This window comes from Papio anubis, chromosome 17, assembly GCF_008728515.1.
Source record: "Papio anubis isolate 15944 chromosome 17, Panubis1.0, whole genome shotgun sequence".
Classification (NCBI taxonomy): Eukaryota; Metazoa; Chordata; class Mammalia; order Primates; family Cercopithecidae; genus Papio; species Papio anubis.
This window is the reverse complement of record NC_044992.1, coordinates 17,511,614-17,529,744: the sequence shown is the minus strand read 5'-3', so window position 1 is coordinate 17,529,744 and position 18,131 is coordinate 17,511,614. Positions and strand designations below refer to the sequence as shown.

The 18,131-nt window shown below is 54.5% G+C and overlaps 2 protein-coding genes across 6 annotated transcripts in view; one reads left to right on the top strand and one right to left on the bottom strand.

Moving 5' to 3' along the window:
- TOP3A (DNA topoisomerase III alpha) overlaps positions 1–3,485 on the top strand; it is a 37,973-nt gene extending 34,488 nt beyond the window's left edge. For 3 of the 4 annotated variants that reach the window (XM_021928810.2, XM_021928811.2, XM_021928812.2), the window contains one exon: positions 2,725–3,485. In XM_021928810.2, coding sequence (XP_021784502.2) covers positions 2,725–2,903 — 179 coding nt within the window. In that variant the 3' untranslated portion in view covers positions 2,904–3,485. Of the gene's footprint in view, positions 1–118; positions 546–2,724 lie in introns of those variants that run through there. The other variant, XM_031657400.1, reaches the window with a different exon arrangement.
- Positions 3,486–12,169: 8,684 nt separating this feature from the next.
- MIEF2 (mitochondrial elongation factor 2) lies at positions 12,170–17,436 on the bottom strand. Of its 2 annotated transcripts, XM_021928809.2 has the most exons (5): positions 17,238–17,404; positions 16,249–16,468; positions 15,094–15,247; positions 14,712–14,874; positions 12,170–14,242 (listed from the first exon to the last, which is right to left on the bottom strand). In XM_021928809.2, exons 2-5 carry the CDS (start codon positions 16,431–16,433, stop codon positions 13,188–13,190), a joined length of 1,557 nt encoding a protein of 518 aa, XP_021784501.1. In that variant the 5' UTR covers positions 16,434–16,468; positions 17,238–17,404; the 3' UTR covers positions 12,170–13,187. The 2 variants fall into 2 exon arrangements, with proteins under 2 accessions (XP_021784501.1, XP_003912477.3); XM_003912428.5 differs by lacking the exon at positions 16,249–16,468 and having other exon boundaries at positions 17,238–17,436.
- Between the last annotated feature and the right edge of the window lie 695 nt (positions 17,437–18,131).

Below are 18,131 nucleotides of genomic sequence, written 5' to 3'. Positions count from 1 at the left end.
GGGGTTTCACCATGTTAGCCAGGATGGTCTCGATCTCCTGACCTCGTGATCCACCCGCCTCGGCCTCCGAAAGTGCTGGGATTACAGGCTTGAGCCACCGCGCCCGGCGGGTTTTCAGGTATCTACCTCAGAGACTGGGGACAGGAGAAAGAAGGCAAGGCAGGATCATGGTGGGATTGGGAGGGGCACCTGGGCTGCCTTGCACCTCTGTTTCCTCACTTGATCACTTTCAGCAAGGTGATGATTGTACAGTCCTCATTCCAGATTAAAGGGTAGCTACCAGTAATGGTGTCATTTGCCCTATGCCTGGCACTATGCTAAGTATACTTCCTATGCATCTTCCATCCTTATCGGGTAAGCATTATGATCACAATTTTACTTATAAGTGAGAAAGGTGAGACCCAGACACATGAAGCGGGTGTTGCTCAGGGTCCCATAGCAACAGACACCAGAATGAGGACATAGGCCTTCCCAATGGCCTTGTGCCCTTGCAGCTGTCGTGACCCTTGGCAGACCATAAGCATCAGCCTCATTTCTTTCTTTTTTTTTTTTTTTTTTTTTTGAGACTGAGTTTTGCTCTTGTTGCCCAGGCTGGAGTGCAATGGTGCGATCTTGGCTCACTGCAACTTCCACCTCCCGGGTTCAAGTGATTCTCCTGCCTCAGCCTCCCACGTAGCTGGGATTACAGGCATGCACCACCACGCACAGCTAATTTTGTATTTTTAGTAGAGACATGGGTTTCACCATGTTGGTCAGGCTGGTCTCGAGCTCCTGACCTCAGGTTATCTGCCTGCCTTGGCCTCCCAAAGTGCTGGGATTACAGGCGTGAGCCACCATGCCCGGGCCAGCCTCATTTCTTCAGATAAAGACACCAACCCCGATGATATTTAGGAACCTGCCCAGGGTGACACAGCTTGGGCCAATGTCCGGGAACTGGGTGTCATGAGAAGTGGCACCTAGACATTGCATCAAGTTGAGTGGTGTAGGTGGAGGCATTTTGAATGGTTCCTCCTGCTCCAGTGCACAGCAGAGCTTAATTAAGTAGCTGAGAATGACTCAAAGGCCTAGTGGGAGCTTTGGAGTTGGGCGAATCTGGTTCCAAAGCTCAGCAGTATAACCTTGAACAAATGACTTAGCCTCTCTGTCTCAAGTTTGCTCAACAAGATGGCCCCTGCCTACATTCATAGGGTTCCTGTTTTAGAAAGGAGTTTAGTCTCAGACTATGATTCTTATACATGTGTCACCAGCCCGGCATGCACAGAAAGAACCCAGAGGCTTGGTAAAAACTGTGGGACTTGGAACTGGCTACCAGTGCCAGTGGGGCCCAGAGATGGCCATTGCAGTGAGAGGCCCACATTTGAAGCGAGATGCAGTCTGGGCTATTGTCTCCCCACTTGGAAGGACATGGTATCTGACCCCAAGACTGGCTGGCTGGCTGTCCTGGGTAAATGGGCAGCTGGTCTGGAAAGGCCCATTGAGGGACAGGAAGGGATCCAGAGCTGGACTTCCCTGCAGGAAGGTGGGTCGCAGGTTGCTGGTCACAGGCTGCTTGTCTTTCCCACCCCACCACACAGATCAGCTTGCTTGGGTTTCTGCCTCTGTAAAAAGCTCAGCACAAAGTGATGCCAGTGTCCACTCACCAAGTGAGTGTGGGATGATGTCTCCAGGAGCTTAGGATTCTTGAGGGAGAGGTGTCAGGTAACATAAGGCAGCAGGCATATCGCACCTCAGCCTTACAGAGTTGGACACAGTGTGAAGGGAGGCTGGCTGGTGGGGTGTACGTGGCTGTGTAAAAGTTGATTCAGCCGGCCGGGTACGGTGGCTCACGCCAGTAATCTAAGCACTTTGGGAGGCCGAGGCAGGCAGCTCATGAGGTCAGGAGATTGAGACCATCCTGGGTAACACGGTGAAACCCTGTCTCTATTAAAAATACAAAAAATTAGCCAGGCATGGTGGTGGTCTCCTGTAGCTCCAGCTACCGGGAGGCTTGTGGTGATGTGGCGTGAACCCAGGAGGCAGAGCTTACAATGAGCCGAGATTGGCGCCCACTGCACTCTAGCCTGGGCGACAGAGCCAGACTGGCCCTTCAAAAACAAGTTGGGCCCATCCATATCATCTGCTGCTACTTTTTTTTTGAGACAGGGTCTCGCTTTCAGCTGCTCCAGGCTGGAGTGCAGTCGTGTGATCACAGCTCACTGCAGCCTCCCAGGCTCAGGCATCCTCCCACCTCAGCCTCCCAAGTAGCTGTGACCACAGGCATGCACCATACCTGGCTAATTTTTACTTTTTTTTTTTTTTTTTTTGAGACGGAGTCTCGCTCTGTCCCCCAGGGCTGGAGTACAGTGGCCGGACCCTCAGCTCACTGCAAGCTCCACCTCCCCGGTTCATGCCATTCTCCTGCCTCAGCCTCCTGAGTAGCTGGGACTACAGGCGCCCCACCACCGTTCGGGCTAGTGTTTTTTTTTGTATTTTTTGGTAGAGACTGAGTTTCACCATGCATAGCCAGATGGTCTCGATCTCCTGACCTCGTGATCCGCCCATCTACCTTTTTTTAGTCAGGGTTTCGCCATGTTGCCCAGGCTGATCTTGAACTCCTGGGCTCAAGCAATCCTCCTGCCTCGGCTTCCTAAAGTGCTGGGATTACAGGCATGAGCCATTGTGTTCAGGACTTGCCACTTCTGCATGTCAGTTCTAACCTCAGTCCTCCCCTGACTCTCCCCACAGGGACTTCTGGAGCCCCGTCCTGGACAGGAGACAGAGGAAGAATCCTGGGGTCGGAAGCCAGAAGCAAAAGGCCCCGGGCCAGTTCCTCAGACACGGGGTCCACAGCAAAGAAACCCCGGAAATGCAGCCTTTGCCACCAACCTGGACACACCCGTCCCTTTTGTCCTCAGAACAGATGAGCTCAGGGTAGGGTAGAGAGCGCCACTTTCTCAGACCTGTCTCCTTTGTGTTGGGAAATGAGTTAACCAGGACCAAGTGGCCATTTAGTGTCCTGGAAACTTGGAGGACAGTGTTGGCCTTTGGAGTCGGGCCTTTTTGTGTTAAGGGGCACAAGGTCCAGACCACTGTGGAGCAGGCCAGCTCTGTTGGACAGTGGCCCTCTTCCCAAGCCTCAGAAGTGACCATAGCCACTGCTGAAAAGTCACACAGCTGCTCCCTCGGACCCCCCAAGGGTGGTTGCTGTTAGCAGAGGATTGGTGCAGTCCTAGCCGAAGCCCACTGTGTGCCAAAGGAAGAAGCTCCCAGGACTGCTTCCTTCACCTCCAGAAAGCCCCAGGTGAGCCGGCAGCACTCATGGGGCAGGCCATGTCCAAGCTGCCCAGGACTTCTCTCATAGATGTCCTGAGAAGGACGGTATAATACAAGGAAGTGGCTGTGGTAACACTGATCCTGCAGAAGAAGCTTCATTCCCTCTTTAGTTAAGCCAGGACACCCAGAATTCATTGCCTTAATAAAGAACCCAGGCTGGGTGCAGTGGCTCACGCCTGTAATCTCAGCGCTTTGGGAGGCTGAGGTGGGTGGATTGCCTGAGCTCAGGAGTTGGAGACCAGCCTGGGCAACACGGTGAAGCCCTGTCTCTCCTAAAATACAAAAAATCAGCCAGGCGTGGCGGTATGTGCCTGTAGACCCAACTACTCAGGAGGCTGAGGCAGGAGAATTGCTTGAACCCAGGAGGCAGAGGTTACAGTTAGCCGATATTGTGTCACTGGACTCCAGCCTGGGTGACAGAGCGAGACGCAGTCTCAAAAAAAATTTAAAAATTAAAAAAAATAAAAGAATCCAACCCCAATGGGGCGTGGAGGCTCACACCTAATCCAGCACTTAGGGAAGTCAAGGCTGGAGGATTGCTTGAGGTCGGGAGTTGAAGACCAGATTGGGCAACATAGTTAGACCTTCTCTCTATTAAAGATACAGCCAAGCACAGTTGTACATGCCTTTAGTCCCAGCTGCTCAGGAGGCTGAAGTGGGAGGATCCTTTGAACCCAAGAGTTTGAGGCTGCAGCAAGCCATGATCACACCACTGCACTCCAGCCTGGGTGACAGAGCAAGACCCTGTCTCTCAGACTTTTTGTTTCAAATAAATAATCCAACCTTTTTTTACTCTGACCTGTGAGAGTGCAGAGGGTCTGGGGAACATTTGCAGAAGCAACAGGTATCAGCCAGTGCTGGAAGGAGCTCACCCTGGAAGGTCTCACCAGCCTCTGTCCCTCATGTTTGTCCCTCGTGTCCCATGTGGACAGCCCTTCCTCCCTTTCCACATGGTAAGCACTGTGCCCAATTTCTTCCCACCCCACAGGTGGTCCCTCAGAGCACAGAAGATGTCCAATGAAAGGTTCAGATTCAGATCACTAACTTTCCATCTTCCACTTTTTCCAGTGGTGGCCATGTTCCCTGTTTGCCTTCACAAAAACCTTATGAATAATACAAGCCATATGGACTCTGATTTACAGTTTAGCAGATGAGCAGGGGTGGGTGTGAGTTGCCCAGTCATGTTGCTAGTTGTTGAAGAAACTAGAATTGTTCTCAGGTCTTGCGCTCCTGGCCCCATAGACCAGTGGCTCTGTGTCCTGGTGGAGTATTGGGGAGGATTTTTATAAATGCAGATTCCTGAGATTGTTCCTGGAGCATCTCTGAGTGGGTGTGGGTTGTGGCCCTGCATGTGTGGTTTTGCCTCTCCCAGCCCCGGGGAACCACCAACCACTTTTTGTCTCTATGGATTTACCTACTCTGTATATTTTGTTTAAATGGAATCATACCAGGCTGGGCACAGTGGCTCACGCCTGTAATCCTAGCACTTTGGGAGGCCAAAGCAGGCAGATCACTTGAGATCAGGAGTTCAAGACCAGCCTGACCAATATGATGAAACCCCATCTCTACTAAACATACAAAAATTAGCCAGGGTGGCCGGGCGCGGTGGCTCAAGCCTGTAATCCCAGCACTTTGGGAGGCCGAGACGGGCGGATCACGAGGTCAGGAGATCGAGACCATCCTGGCTAACACGGTGAAACCCCGTCTCTACTAAAAAAAATACAAAAAACTAGCCGGGCGAGGTGGCGGGCACCTGTAGTCCCAGCTACTCGGGAGGCTGAGGCAGGAGAATGGCGTAAACCCAGGAGGTGGAGCTTGCAGTGAGCCGAGACCGTCCCACTGCACACCAGCCTGGGCCACAGTGGGAGACCCCGCCCCAAAAAAAAAAAAAAAAAAAATTAGCCCGGGCGTGGTGGCTCACGCCTGTAATCCCAGCTACTCAGGAGGCAGAGGTTGCAGTGAGCTGAGATTGGGCCATTGCACTCCAGCCTGGGCAACAAGAGTGAAACTCTGTCTCAAGAAAACAGAAAATGGAATCCTACCATACATGACCGCCTGTGTCTGGTTTCTTTGACTTGGCAGATGTTTGTCAGGCTCATCCACATTGTAGCATGTGTCGGTCCTCGATGATTATGACTGATAGTCCACTGTATGAATATACCACGAGTTTATCCATTTGTCAGTTTATGGACATTTGAGTTGTTTCCACCTTTTGGCTATTGTGAATAGCACTGTTGTTGCATTGGTGTGTGAGTGTCTGATGACCTGTTTTCAGTTATTTTGGGCATATGCCTAGGAATGGGGTTGTAGTTTCATACCATAACTCCACGTTTTAACTTTTTGAGGAACCTCTAAACTTTTCCACAGTGGATGCACCATTTTACACCCACCAGCAGCAAACCAAGGTTACTGCTTCTCCATATCCTTGTGAACACTTGTTGCTTTCCTTTTCTTGTATTATAGCCATCCTAGTGTATTGTCATCCTAGTAGGTATGAAGTGGCATCTCATTGTGGTTTTGATTCGCATTTTCCTAATCACTAATGACATTGATCATCATTCCATAGGCTTACTTACTGGCCATTGGTATACATTCTTTGGAGAATGTCTATTTAAGTTCTTCACCTTTTTTTTTTTTTTTTTTTTTTTTGAGATGGAGTTTCGCTCTTGTGCCCAGGCTGGTGTGCAGTGGTATGATCTTGGCTCACTGCAACCTCTGCCTCCTGGATTCAAGCAATTCTCCTGCCTCAGCCTCCCAAGTAGCTGGAATTATAGGCATCCGCCTTCATACCCAGCTAATTTGTTTTGTATTTTTAGTAGAGACGGGGTTTCACCATGTTGGCCGGTCTGGTCTCAAACTTGTGACCTCAGGTGATCCACCAGCCTCGGCCTCCCAAAGTGCTGGGATTACAGGCGTGAGCCACTGCGCCCGATCTCGTCACCCATTTTTAAATTGGGTTGTCTGTCTTTGTTGTTGAGCTGTAGGAGTTCTTCATAGTTTCTGGATACCAGATGCCTTTGTGGTTTTTACATCTCTACAGGCAACTCCTGCGTGTCTGAAAACCAAACTGCAGGATTGTGCTGCACCATGGACTGGGCTAGGCATCTGAAATCAAACAGACCCAGGCTCAGCTCCTGCTTCCCGGCCTGCTCTGCCACCCCGGGTGTGCGCCCTCATCCCTGGAGCCCCAGTTGCCTCATCCATAATGGGGTGTTCTTGTTCATATTGAGGCTCTCTAGTGAAGGCTTACAGTCAGGCACGACTGCAAATTAAAGCTTCACAAATCAAACCTGTTGGAATTTCCAAGTCTCTCAGCCCACTCAGGTTAGCAGCATGCGGCACATCGTACCCCATCGACATTTACTGGAAGGGTTTTTAGTCCCTGTGTTGAGCCACATCGGCAGCTTGTGCAATGCACAACCAAGGAGAAGAAAATGACCCCCCACCCCAGCCTTGCTGGATCTAGCTGAGACTAGGCACTGGCCAGGATGTCACACACAGTGGTTTCAACCTCCAGCTGCCAGCAAGACAGCATCTACTGTCCGTTTTCTGCAGGAACCATGGCTCCGCTGGGTTAAGTGCTTTCCTCTACCAAGCAGCTAGCCTGGCCTTGAAACCTAGTCTCCGATGCCATGTACCCCCCAACCCCATCAGAGTTTTGTAAAAAGCCCCTCCCTGCTCTCCACACCAAAGCTGAGAGCCCGTGGCATAACTGGAGGCTTCCCTGCCATCTTGGCAAAGAAGCCTTGGGTGCCGGGCGCGGTGGTTCACACCTGTAATTCCAGCACTTTGGGAGGCTGAGGCAGGCAGATTACGAGGTCAGGAGATTGAGACCATCCTGGCTAACACGGTGAAACCCTGTCTCTACTAAAAATACAAAAAACTGGCCGCTGGGCATGGTGGGGGCACCTGTAGTCCCAGCTACTCAGGAGGCTGAGGCATAAGAATGGCGTGAACCTGGGAGGCGGAGCTTGCAGTGAGCTGAGATCGCGCCACTGCACTCCAGCCTGGGCGACGGCAGGACTCCATCTCAAAAAAAAAAAAAAGAAGCATGGCTGATGTCCTGCACATGCTTCCCCAGGTGACTGCTTGCACTTAACAGCAGAGGAAACGAGAGACCACCCCACACAACTGGTAGTGGTTGAGGAGTCTGCCTGATCCCACACTGGATACTTAAGAGCATCCAGCATTAAAAATAAGCCCTGTCACCAACACCCAGCCCCTCACCCCCCAGAGCCAGGCTCAATGTGCCCAACAGCGCTGGGGCCTGCCCCTGGAGGCACTGGCTTTTGAGACACGGCAGAGACCCCACTGCCCTTAAGGATGAATTCACTACCAGCCTCTTCTAGAATCCAGCCGAGGACCTGGGATGTTCATATTCAGCTGGATGGTGACCCCAGCTCAATATGCTCACCTGGGTGTTGCCACTCACCTGTTGACCCTCCCTACCAGGGACAGATCTGTGCACCATATCCCCACCTTAGACCACCAGCTCACACACAGGTGGTACTGGTGCAGTGGTTAATGTTAGGTGTCAACTTCATTGGATTAAGGGATGCTCAGACGGTTGGTTTTTTTTCTGGGTGTCTGTAACAGTGTTGCCAGAGGAGACTGACACCACTTGACTCGGTGGACTGAGAGAGGAAGACCCACCCTGAATGTGGGTGGGTACCATCCAATCGGCTGCCAGCACAGCTAGAACAGGTGGAAGAAGGGGGGTGAGCAGCTTGCTGAGTCTTCTCCAGCCCTCTCCCTCTTCCTGTGCCAGATGTTTGCCTCCTCTTCTCTCCTGTTGGACATCAGGCTCCAGGTTCTTTGGCCTTTGGACTCTGGGACTTGCACCAGCAGCTTCCTGGAGCCTTCTGCCACAGACTGAAGGCTGCACTGTGGGCTTTCCTGGTTTTGAGGCTTTTGGACTTGGAGTGAGTCACGCTACCGGCTTCTCTCCACAGCTTGTAGACGGCCTATTCTGGAGCTTCACTGTGAGCTCTTCTCCCTAATTAACTCCCCTTCTATATATACATACAGCCCATTGGTTCTGTCCCTCTGGAAAACACTAATATATAGTCAGGGTCTGGCCTGCAGTCTGAACCTGGAAGGTTCCTTCTGAAACCCATGCAAGCAAGTGAGCCCCAGTGGCCTCCCTGACTGCCAGAGGCCCCAGCCGCTGAACGAATTGGTCTCATTGTCTCAGGAATTCAGCAAGCAGTGCAGAGATGACCCAGTGCAGGTCACCAGAGTCACTGGTGTTTGTCTTTGGAACCCACCTGGGTTTTCTCCACTACAACCTTAAGGAATTAAGATTTAAAATATATATATAGATTACAAAAGCAAAATGTCATTAAAATGCAAATATTGGCCGGGCACAGTGGCTGACACCTGTAATCCCACTACTTAGGGTGGCTGAGCTGGGAGAATTGCTTGAAGCCAGGAGTTTGAGACCAGTCTGTAATCCCAGGGATAATCATGGCTCACTGCAGCCTTGCCCTGCTGGACTCAAGCCATCCTCCCACCTCAGCCTCCTGAGTAGCTGGGCCCATAGGTATACACCACACCTGGCTAATTATTTTTTGTAGAGATGTCTGACTATGTTGCCCGGGCTAGTCTCGAACCCCGGGCCTGAAGCAGTCCTCCCACTTCAACCTCCAAAATGCTGGGATTACAAGCATAAGCCACCATACCTGGCTGTTTTTGTTTGCTTTTTAAAATATTAGCAGCAGATAGGGAAACGAGCTCTGAACAGGTCAGCTCTACGGGAATAAATGGTCCCCGTTTGAGGACAATCCCACAGCTAAGTTTTCCTGAAGAGAAGTGTGAAGTGCATACAAGTGGATTTAGAAAAAGGAAATGCTATTTGGTGAAATTTATCAGAGTTAGGGGCAGAGGATCTATGGGTGACATTTTCAAACGACTACATTTAGATTCTCCATTTTTGGAGTCCTTTTTCTTCTACAATCTTCCCTAGCGATCCTTGCATTCTGAGCAGGGGTAGTCACTGTCTTACCACAGTCATCAAGGCTCCTGGCTCTGGGTCACTTGGTGAAAGTAAAACAAGGAATTTGAGTCACCACAGCCAAAGGTTCTGAGTGTTAAGACACTGAGGCCTGGGCAAGCCCATACCCTGCTCCCAGGCAGGCAGGGCGGGGGCTGTCCTTGCCTTGTGGGGAAGGGAGTGGGTGAGATTTCACAGCCCATCAGGACAGCCCAAGACCCAGCAGCCCAGGGCCTGAGGTCATGCAAAGTTCTTAGCAAAACTGATTTGTTTCCATTTCTCTGGCTAGAAACGGAAGACCCAGACATTAACCTTGGCTAGGTGATGGAACCATGAACATGAACCATGAATGCTTTTAACTTATCCTGGATTTTTCTTTTTTTTTTTTTAAGCCATGGTTTGAGATGGCAAATTTAGAGCTACCTGAAGCAAGTAGCCTCTACAGATTGGCCTACATCAGGCTTGTGTTGGGGTCTGGCCATGTAAGGAGAGGGACTCTAGACTGAGCTTGCTTCCCGGACAGCTGCACTCTGACCAGGGGCTGGCCTGGCAGCTGGGAGCACCTTGCTGTGCTGGGGCTTGGATGTGGCTGGAGCGTGAGGCACAACTAGGCCCACCAGTCCTCGTTCCCAGGCATTACGTTAGCACTGCCTATCCCAGTTAATCGTCACAAGCACCTGGGATTGGGCATTGCGTGACCCCCCAGTTAAAAGATGACAAGACTGAGGCATAGACTCTGCCCCAGACTGCTCCCTTGCTGCCCCTCCACCGCCAGGGAAACTACTCAAAGCTCTCCAGCATCAAGGCATCAAGTGATTGGAATGGACCTTGGTCAAGTGTCTCCTGCCTTGGACCCTTATAATATCCTCTGCAAGGAGCCCTTGTGCCTGCCCCCTGCCCTGCACCCAACACCCAGAGGCCTACACCACTATTCCATTTGCTCGGCAGGGTTCTGCTTCCCTTGGGTCCTGCAGTCACAGCTGGAAGGGGTAGGGGAGTCCCCTCAGGACGTAAGTGGGGGAAGGACCAGCAGGGCACAAGTGGCAAGGCTAGGCTGGAAGCAGCCGTGCACGCAGACCAGAGCCCTCCCCAGCCCACATCTGTCATCTGGTGATAGGAAGTGAGCCCTGGCTTTGGCTCTTGGGGGTGGGGGGGATAAGATGCCCTGGCCTCTCACCTGCGCAAGGCGGGGCAAGTTTCCTCCCCACTTGTGCAGCCACAGAGAGGTGCAAGGGGAGGTAGAGAACACAGGTTCCTGGCCGGGTGCGGTCGCCCATGCCTGTAATCCCAGCACTTTGGGAGGCCAAGGCAGGCAGATCATGAGGTCAAGAGATTCAGACCATCCTGGCCAACATGGTGAAAATCCATCTCTACTAAAAACACAAAAATTAGCCGAGCGTGGTAGTGCGCACCTGTAGTCCCAGCTACTCGGGAGGCTGAGGCAGAATTGCTTTAACCCTGGGAGGCAGAGATTGCAGTGAGCCAAGATCGCGCCATTGCACCCCAACCTCGGCGACAGAGACTCCGTCTCAAAAGAAAAAAAATAAATAAAACACAAGTTTCTAAAAACTGATGGGCATGGCTGAAGGGCCATCAACAGCCCACTGATTACAGAAAGTATGGTGTGGGGCTCGGTTCAGCCTTGCAGGAAGAAACATCCCAAACTGGTTGGTTCCCAGTACTAAAGCAACACAAAGCTTTTCATCTGTTCCTTCCACGTACCGTACTTGTCACAGAAAGTTTGTGTCCCCTTAAACTTGTATGTTGAGATCCTAACCCCCAAGGCACTGCTAACAGCAGATGGGGCCTTTGGGAAGTGATTCGATCATGAGTGTGGGCCCCCACCCCATGGGTGGGCTTAGTTTCCTTTAGAGACCCTAGGAGAGCATTTCCCCGCTTCCTCCACGAGGACAGCTAGATGGGGACACCTATGAACCAGTATGTGGGCCCTCACCAAACATGGGATCTGTTTGTGACTCATTCTTGGACTTCTAGCCTCCAAAATGGTCAGACATAAATTTCTGATGTTTATAAGCCACCTAGTCTATGGCATTTTGTTATCACAGCCCAAACAGACTGAGATGATTTTTTTTTATTTTTTATTTTTGAGACAGAGTTTCATTCTTGTTGCCTAGGCTGGAGTGCAATGGCGCAATCTCAGCTCACCACAACCTCTGCCTCCCGGGTTCAAGCAATTCTTCTGCCTCAGCCTCCCAAGTAGCTGGGATTACATGCATGCACCACCACGCCCAGCTAATATTTTTTGAATTTTTAGTAGAAACGGAGTTTCTCCACGTTAGTCAGGCTGGTCTTGAATTCCCAACCTCAGGTGATCCACTTACCTCAGCCTCCCAAAGTGCTGGGATTACAGGCGTGAGCCACGGCACCTGGCCAAAATGCTTTTTTATTTATTTATTTATTTATTTATTTATTTATTTATTGAGACAGAGTCTTGCTCTGTCGCCAGTCTGGAGTGTAGTGGTGTGATCTCGGCTCATTGCAACCTCCACCTCCCGGATTTAAGCGATTCTCCTGCCTTGGCCTCCCAAGTAGCTGGGACTACAGGCACCCGCCACCACACCCAGCTAATTTTTATCTTTTTAGTAGAGATGGGGTTTACACCATGTTGGCCAGGATGGTCTTGATCTCTTGACCCCGGGATCCGCCCGCCTCGGCCTCCCAATGTGCTGGGATTACGGGTTTGAGCCAGCGCACCCGGCCAAGATGCTACTTTTTAAAGTAAACTCTACCACCTCCAATTGACCTCAAGCACCCTTGCCTAAGTGCCAGGACAAGCCACAGGACTTACAGAAAACCCCCAACAGCTGCGTATGAAAGCGCCAAGACCCCCTTATCCAGCCTGAGTTACACGTTAGAATTTTCTTTTATTCTTGTTGACCTCTTCGAAGCAGAGCTTCTTTTCAGCAGGAAGGATACCAGAGGCAGGAGGAGGGTCACTTGGGAAGGGAGGTGGAATCTCCCTCCTCTAGCCCCCCTGCTACCTCTAACGGGCTTCAAAGTCAGAATACAGCCATCGGCTGAGAGCAGTTCATTTTGGCACACTGGGAGGCCGGCTCTGCGCACCAGACCTCTCTGGTGGGGGATCAGGCCCTCTGCTCTCCAGTGGGGCCTGGAAGAGCTCCAGTGATATGCCCCAGCTGTGGGCTGGGGGCGCAGCACAGAGCCTCAGCTCCCCCAGGGCCCTCAGCTGCTTGAAGAAAACACTCACCTGGCTGGAGGGAAAAAGGGCCTTGCCCTGAGGTATCAGGTGGGTAGCAAGTCACACTGAGCTCCTGCTCCAGGGCTCGAGAACACAACAAGAAAACTAAATGCACAGAAGACAGCAGGAAAACGCCATCCTTTAACAGCCAAAAAGCTGTCATTCAGGGACACCAGGTGACTCCAGCGCCCGGGGGACAGAACAAACACACCATACCTACCACCAGGCACCAGAGGCCTCAAAACGCCTGGAGCTGGGGCCGGCGGTAAGTCGCCTCCTCTCAGCAGAAATGTGAAGCTGGCCTTTAGCTTCTGCCCAGGATGGCAGAAACCACATTCTGTCGGTGGATTGGTTGCTGGTGATGGACAGAGCCAAGGTCCTGGGGTTGGCCCCAAGGGCTGAAAAGGTGCTTGCAGAAATGGCTGGCACTCCAAGCTGCCTGAGCCAGCCCAGCCGTACTCAGGTGACAGTGACCCAAGCTCTCTGGGCTCAGGGTTTACGGCCACCATAGCCCAAGCACATCCCGATGCCCTGGGTTTAAGTAATGTACCCTCTTTTGTTCTGGCTAAAAGCTAGAGAAAAACCACTATTCAAATCCCCGGAAGGGAGGTGGGTGCAGCTTCCCAGCATTAGAAAACACGCCAGCCACCCGTTCCCACCCACCTAGAGCAGCCCCTCGGGCTCCTGTAGGCCACTGTACAGCGCATAGCCAATGTCGTCAATCTCCTCCTCACGCAAGCTGCTGAAGAGGTTCACGCTGGGGTTGAAGTGGCAGGGCAGGCTGGCCTGCTCCAGGCTGCCGATGAGCAGTTCCAGGGCTTGCAGGAAGCGCTCACCCAAGGCCTCCTCCGTCCAGTCCACATTGTCCTCCCCCAGACGCAGGACCACCTGGGTCAGGTGACCCCGGCCCAGCTGCCCCAGGGCCGAGCAGCCACGGCAGACAGCACACAGCAGCAGCAGCAGCCGACGGCGGGTCCCAGCGTCATGGTCGTCCAGGGCTCGCAGCCTTGCAGCCTCCACTGGATACAGGTCCTGCAGCCAGAGGTTCCCCGCCAGCCCCTCCAGGGGCCAGGCCAAGAGGAGGCGGTCGTCAGCACTGGCCCCAGGGACTGCCACAAGCACAGCCACGGTGAGCTCCAGGCGCTCGTGCTGCACCTCGAGCAGCAGCTCCTCTGAGGCCATGCTGGGCCAGATCAGGCACCCAAGAAGGCTGCCAATGGCCGGCCAGTTGACAGAGGCAGCCAGCGCCTTGCGGAGTAGCTCCAGCAGGATGCGGGAAGAGAGGTAGCCCCCGACCAGGAAGCGGTCCCAGGGGCTGCTCCCGCGGGGGCAGAACTCAAGCTGAGTCCTGCGCACGGCCCAGCAGCGAGGGTCCCTCGCCACAGTGTCCACGCCCGGCACCAGGCTCCATAGGCCGGGCTCCAGCACCAGTGGCACCAGGAGACGCACATGGTCCGCGGCCCCTGCCTGCAGCCCATCATACAGCGGCCCCCCAGGCACAAATGCCCCAAAGGGCAGTTCCGGGAACTTGCTCCGAAAGTAGGCCTGCAGCTCCAGGGCAATGTCGCCAGCCAGCTGTTTGGCCAAAGCCACCTGGGCTGCTGGGATGGTCACATGGTCCCGCTCGAAGGCCAGCAGCCTCTCCTGCAGTGTCAGACACAGCGGTGCTGGGGAGCTGAGCTGTGGTGTCACCTCAGGACCAGTTTCTGCAGGCCCCTCTGCAGAGTGAAGGGGCGGGGAACATGTCGGAACAGCCTGTGATTAGTTAAGAAAACACCACCGACAGCTAGCTGTGTGATGTCCCAGAGCCTCACTTTCCTCACCTGCAATGGCACCTGAGAAGGCACTCAGTTCAGGTCCTCACATATAGTGAGCGCTTGGTGACGAGTTCTCATTGTCCCAGAGTCCAACACCCTGGCCCTATGGCTAAAACAGCTTCATGCAGAGTAGGTAGGTAAGTCACGCCCCTGTGGGCCTCAGTTTCCCCATCTAAAGCTCCCCACCATCACAACACTGCCACTTTGCTCCAGGAGCAGGGCAAAGAAACCCCACCCCCATTAAATGTCTGAGGAACCCACAACCCAGAGAGAAGCAGGGACTCGCACAGGGCCGCACAGTCAGTCAGGGCAAAGCCTGGGCTGCGTCTCTCGAATGTGACACCAACAGAGGGGAAGGAGTGCCACTCACCTGGGGCAGAGGGCGAGGGGGCCAAGGGCAACACTGGCTGGCTGAGGGCAGCAGGTGGAGGCCGGGGCTGCAGGTGTGGTGTGGCCTTGAGCAGGCTCAGTTCCTTCCAGCTGTCTCCCTTGGTGTCATCCTCGTCCCGTGGGCTAGTGGCCCTGTCAATGAACTACAGGCAGAGTCACAGAGATCAGTGTATATGAAGTCTGGGCAGCCATAGCAAAGCCCAGGGGCAAAGGAGACCAGGGTGCAGGGTGGAGAAGCAGGTGCCCTGGGCTCCCATGAAGGCCTTGGGCAGTCCCCACCCCTCCCCAGGGCCCCTCTGAAAAGCCCAACCCTGTTGTCCTCCTGTAGGAGCCTCAGGCATGACCCGCCCACCTGGCCTTACCCGCTTCACGGCCAGGGTGGCAATGCCCAGCACAGCAGCCCCGCCCACGCCCAGCACCAGGCGGGCATTGGCCAGGAGGAAGTCCACCATGCTGCCCAGCCCCTCGTCGCCACGTCGCTTCCCCCGTTTCTGGGAGAACTCTGCCATGGTCTGCCTGTAAGAGAGCCAGGGGTGAAGGGGCAGCTCAGGTGCAGGTGGCCAGGCTGGGAGAGGGGCTGCTGTGGGCAGGTGCTCTGGCTGTCCTTATGCTGGGTAAGAGAGCTCAGCCCATGATGGGGGCTTTCTGAGAATTTCTCAAGAGAAAGGGGCCACCCATCCACAGGGGAGGACACCGAGGTCCTGGGAAACCATGTAAAGTACCTAAGAAAGGGCAGGGATGGGATATGAACTTGGGTTTTGGGGCCCCAAGCCCCCATCTCTCACGAGGAGATGAGGGAGCTGCCCAGCCCCTTCCCCCAAAGCTGCAAACAACCCACTCCCTGGAAAGAAGCTCGCAAAGGCCCTGAGGCTTGTGCAGGTAGAGGAAGGGGCCGCTCTCCCTGGAGCCCACCCTCCAGGACCTCTGACATCACCAGGGTGTCATCATCTCCATCCCTATGTTACAGAGCCACAGGCTGCCAGCTCACAAGTGAGTGGTGAGGTCTCCAACCCACGACTGCAAGGCCTCCAGACTCTCATCACTCACAGAGTCTGACGGATTCTCCCTGTGCCAGGTGGCCAGGTCCTCAGCAGCAGCCTCATCTGAAGGTCCCTAACCAGAGGGCACGGCAGCCCTCTATGATAACCTCTTCAGAAGAGCCCAAAGTCCAGAGAAGACGAACAATTTGGGGCCCCAGCCAGTCTGGGGGACCACTGGAACCAGTTACCCTCCAAATCTTGACAGGGTAGCCCCAAGAGGCAGAGCTACCGAGTCAGAGCACAGGCAGAGTGACACGGCCCGAGCTGCCCGGGCAGGCCAATGCAGATGTGCTTCTCAGGGTTGAAGCCCCTTTGGCAGGGCAGAAAGGGCTGCCCAGTGCCTCTGTACAGAGGGCTCTCTGGGCCTCTCAGTCTTGGGACAATGTGTAGGTAGTGGTGGGTGATGCTTCTCAGCTGCCGGGAGGCCAAGCAACAGAGAAAGGAAGGTGAGGGCCTGGGCCCAGCCCGTTTGCTCACCTGTAAGATGGCATACCCAGCAGTGAGGGCAGATGTGGGCAGGCTTGAAGTGTGTGGCTGGGTGGGGCCCAGCACTTGGGAAGTGGAGGCAAAGACCTAGGGCCCAGTCCATGTTCCTCACGTTCTGCGAGGGGGACACTGCCCTCAGGCCCTGGGAGATGAGCTGGGCTGTGACCTTCGGACATCAGTTAGACACCAGGCAGAACTCTCCCAGGGAGCCCTGAGCAGATGACCATGAGGTCACAGCCTGCCCGGGCACCAAGGACTTCTACCTGCCCTGCCAGTGTGTCAGTGCCAAGGGCCCAGTTGCCAGGTGACCAGATGCCTGGAGTAGCTGAAGCCCGAAGCGCTGTGTGACTCAGCCCCGTGCACCCGCCTATTCGCCCCAGACTAAAAATAAGACGGTCTCTGGGGAGATCCCAGGCCAACCGGGTGACCCGCCACGGCCCCAAGGCCGGTTTCAGTCTCCTCATCCGTGACTCGGGAATCAATACTGCCACCCACCCCCAGAGAGACCAGGAATCTACTTTGCAAACTGTAAAGCGCCGCTTTAAATACTCCCAACCTGTCTAAATTGGGACTCAGCCCCACCACTGGCGGGGTCGTTCAGGCCTCAGCCCACAGCCATCCAGCTCCGGGAAGCGGGAGAGGGCACGGGTGGCTGAAAATAACCCGAGTTTGCCCAACGAGGCCCTGGAGGCCGTCTGGCCTTCCCTCCTCTGCCAAACGCGCCTGCCGTGGGCCCGGGCGGTGCAGCCCGCAGCAGCAGCCCTAGGTGGGCGGGTGACGCCCCGTTCGCAGGGAAACTAAGAGACCGAGAGGGGAAGGGGGCTGGGCTGGGATTCGAACGCGGCCCTTGGTCCCCCAAAGGTCCCCTCCCCGCCTTCCCCAGCCGTGACCGCGGGCCACGCCTCCGATCAGCGTTCAGTCGCGCGCCAAGCCCTGAGCCCGGTGACCCTGGGGGCCGCCCCGCCGCGCTCCAGCTGTACCTGCGTCGCAGCTTCCGCACAACAACCGGAGGAGGCCGCGGGACCACGGTCCCTGAGCTCGAACCAGCCTGAGACTGGAACGTGAAGGACCCTGGAACCCAACGTCGAGGGCCCCCGGGGGCGGCCGCGGACTTCGCAGCACGCAGACAAGCAGGCCCTAAGTCCAATCGGAGCGCTCGAGTTCGGAGCACAGGTGCCAAAATACTGCGCGGTTCAGCCAATGAAGGGCAGGCCCCGCCCCCCAGCCGACAGACGCGCTCCCTTCGGGGCGGGACTCCCTGACGCAGTCCGAATTTAAAGGTGCAGGGCTGCATTCCGAGCCTGCGACCAGGTGATGTGACAGGCAGCCCTCCGGGAAGTCTGTGCGTTGTAATGTGAGCCTCCGGTGTGGAAAAAGCTGTCTGGGCCCCTGTTCCTTCCGGGAGCCAGGTAGAGAGGCTGCACATGGCTAGAGGCCCGGCACATCCAACCTGTTAGATCACCTCTGCGAGAGAGTGTCTTGGTGGCCTCGTTCTTAACTGTGGGCCTGCGAGGCATAGTGTGGCGAAAGTGCCTACCCCTGCCACCTGCTCCGTGCGAGCTTATGTGGGCCATTCTCCACCTGGGCCTGTTTTTCTCCTGTAAAATGGGGACACTAGACCCCCTCCTCGCCTACGAAGCATGGCTGGGTATATAACCGCTGTGGCTCATTTATCGGGGTCCTGCTATGTGTCAGCCAGGGCGAGCCCCCTGTGAACAGCAGGGACCAAGACAGATGCTTCTCTTCTGGACCCTCCCTTTGTAGGGGGGCACGAGCACAGGGGTGCTGACACTAAGTGGGAATAATAAACCTGGCACACAAAACAAAACGGAATAATAACCTGCCACTCACTGAGCGCCTGCTGTATGCTGCAG

Excerpts from the sequence above, each read along its gene's own strand:
- MIEF2 (XM_021928809.2), bottom strand. The coding sequence starts at position 16,433 with ATGTCCGAAGGTCACAGCCCAGCTCATCTCCCAGGGCCTGAGGGCAGT. Across the intron at positions 15,248-16,248 it reads CTGGGTATGCCATCTTACAG|GCAGACCATGGCAGAGTTCT; the intron begins GTGAGCAAACGG and ends GCTCTCTTACAG. Across the intron at positions 14,243-14,711 it reads CCCCTCGCCCTCTGCCCCAG|AGGGGCCTGCAGAAACTGGT; the intron begins GTGAGTGGCACT and ends TTCACTCTGCAG.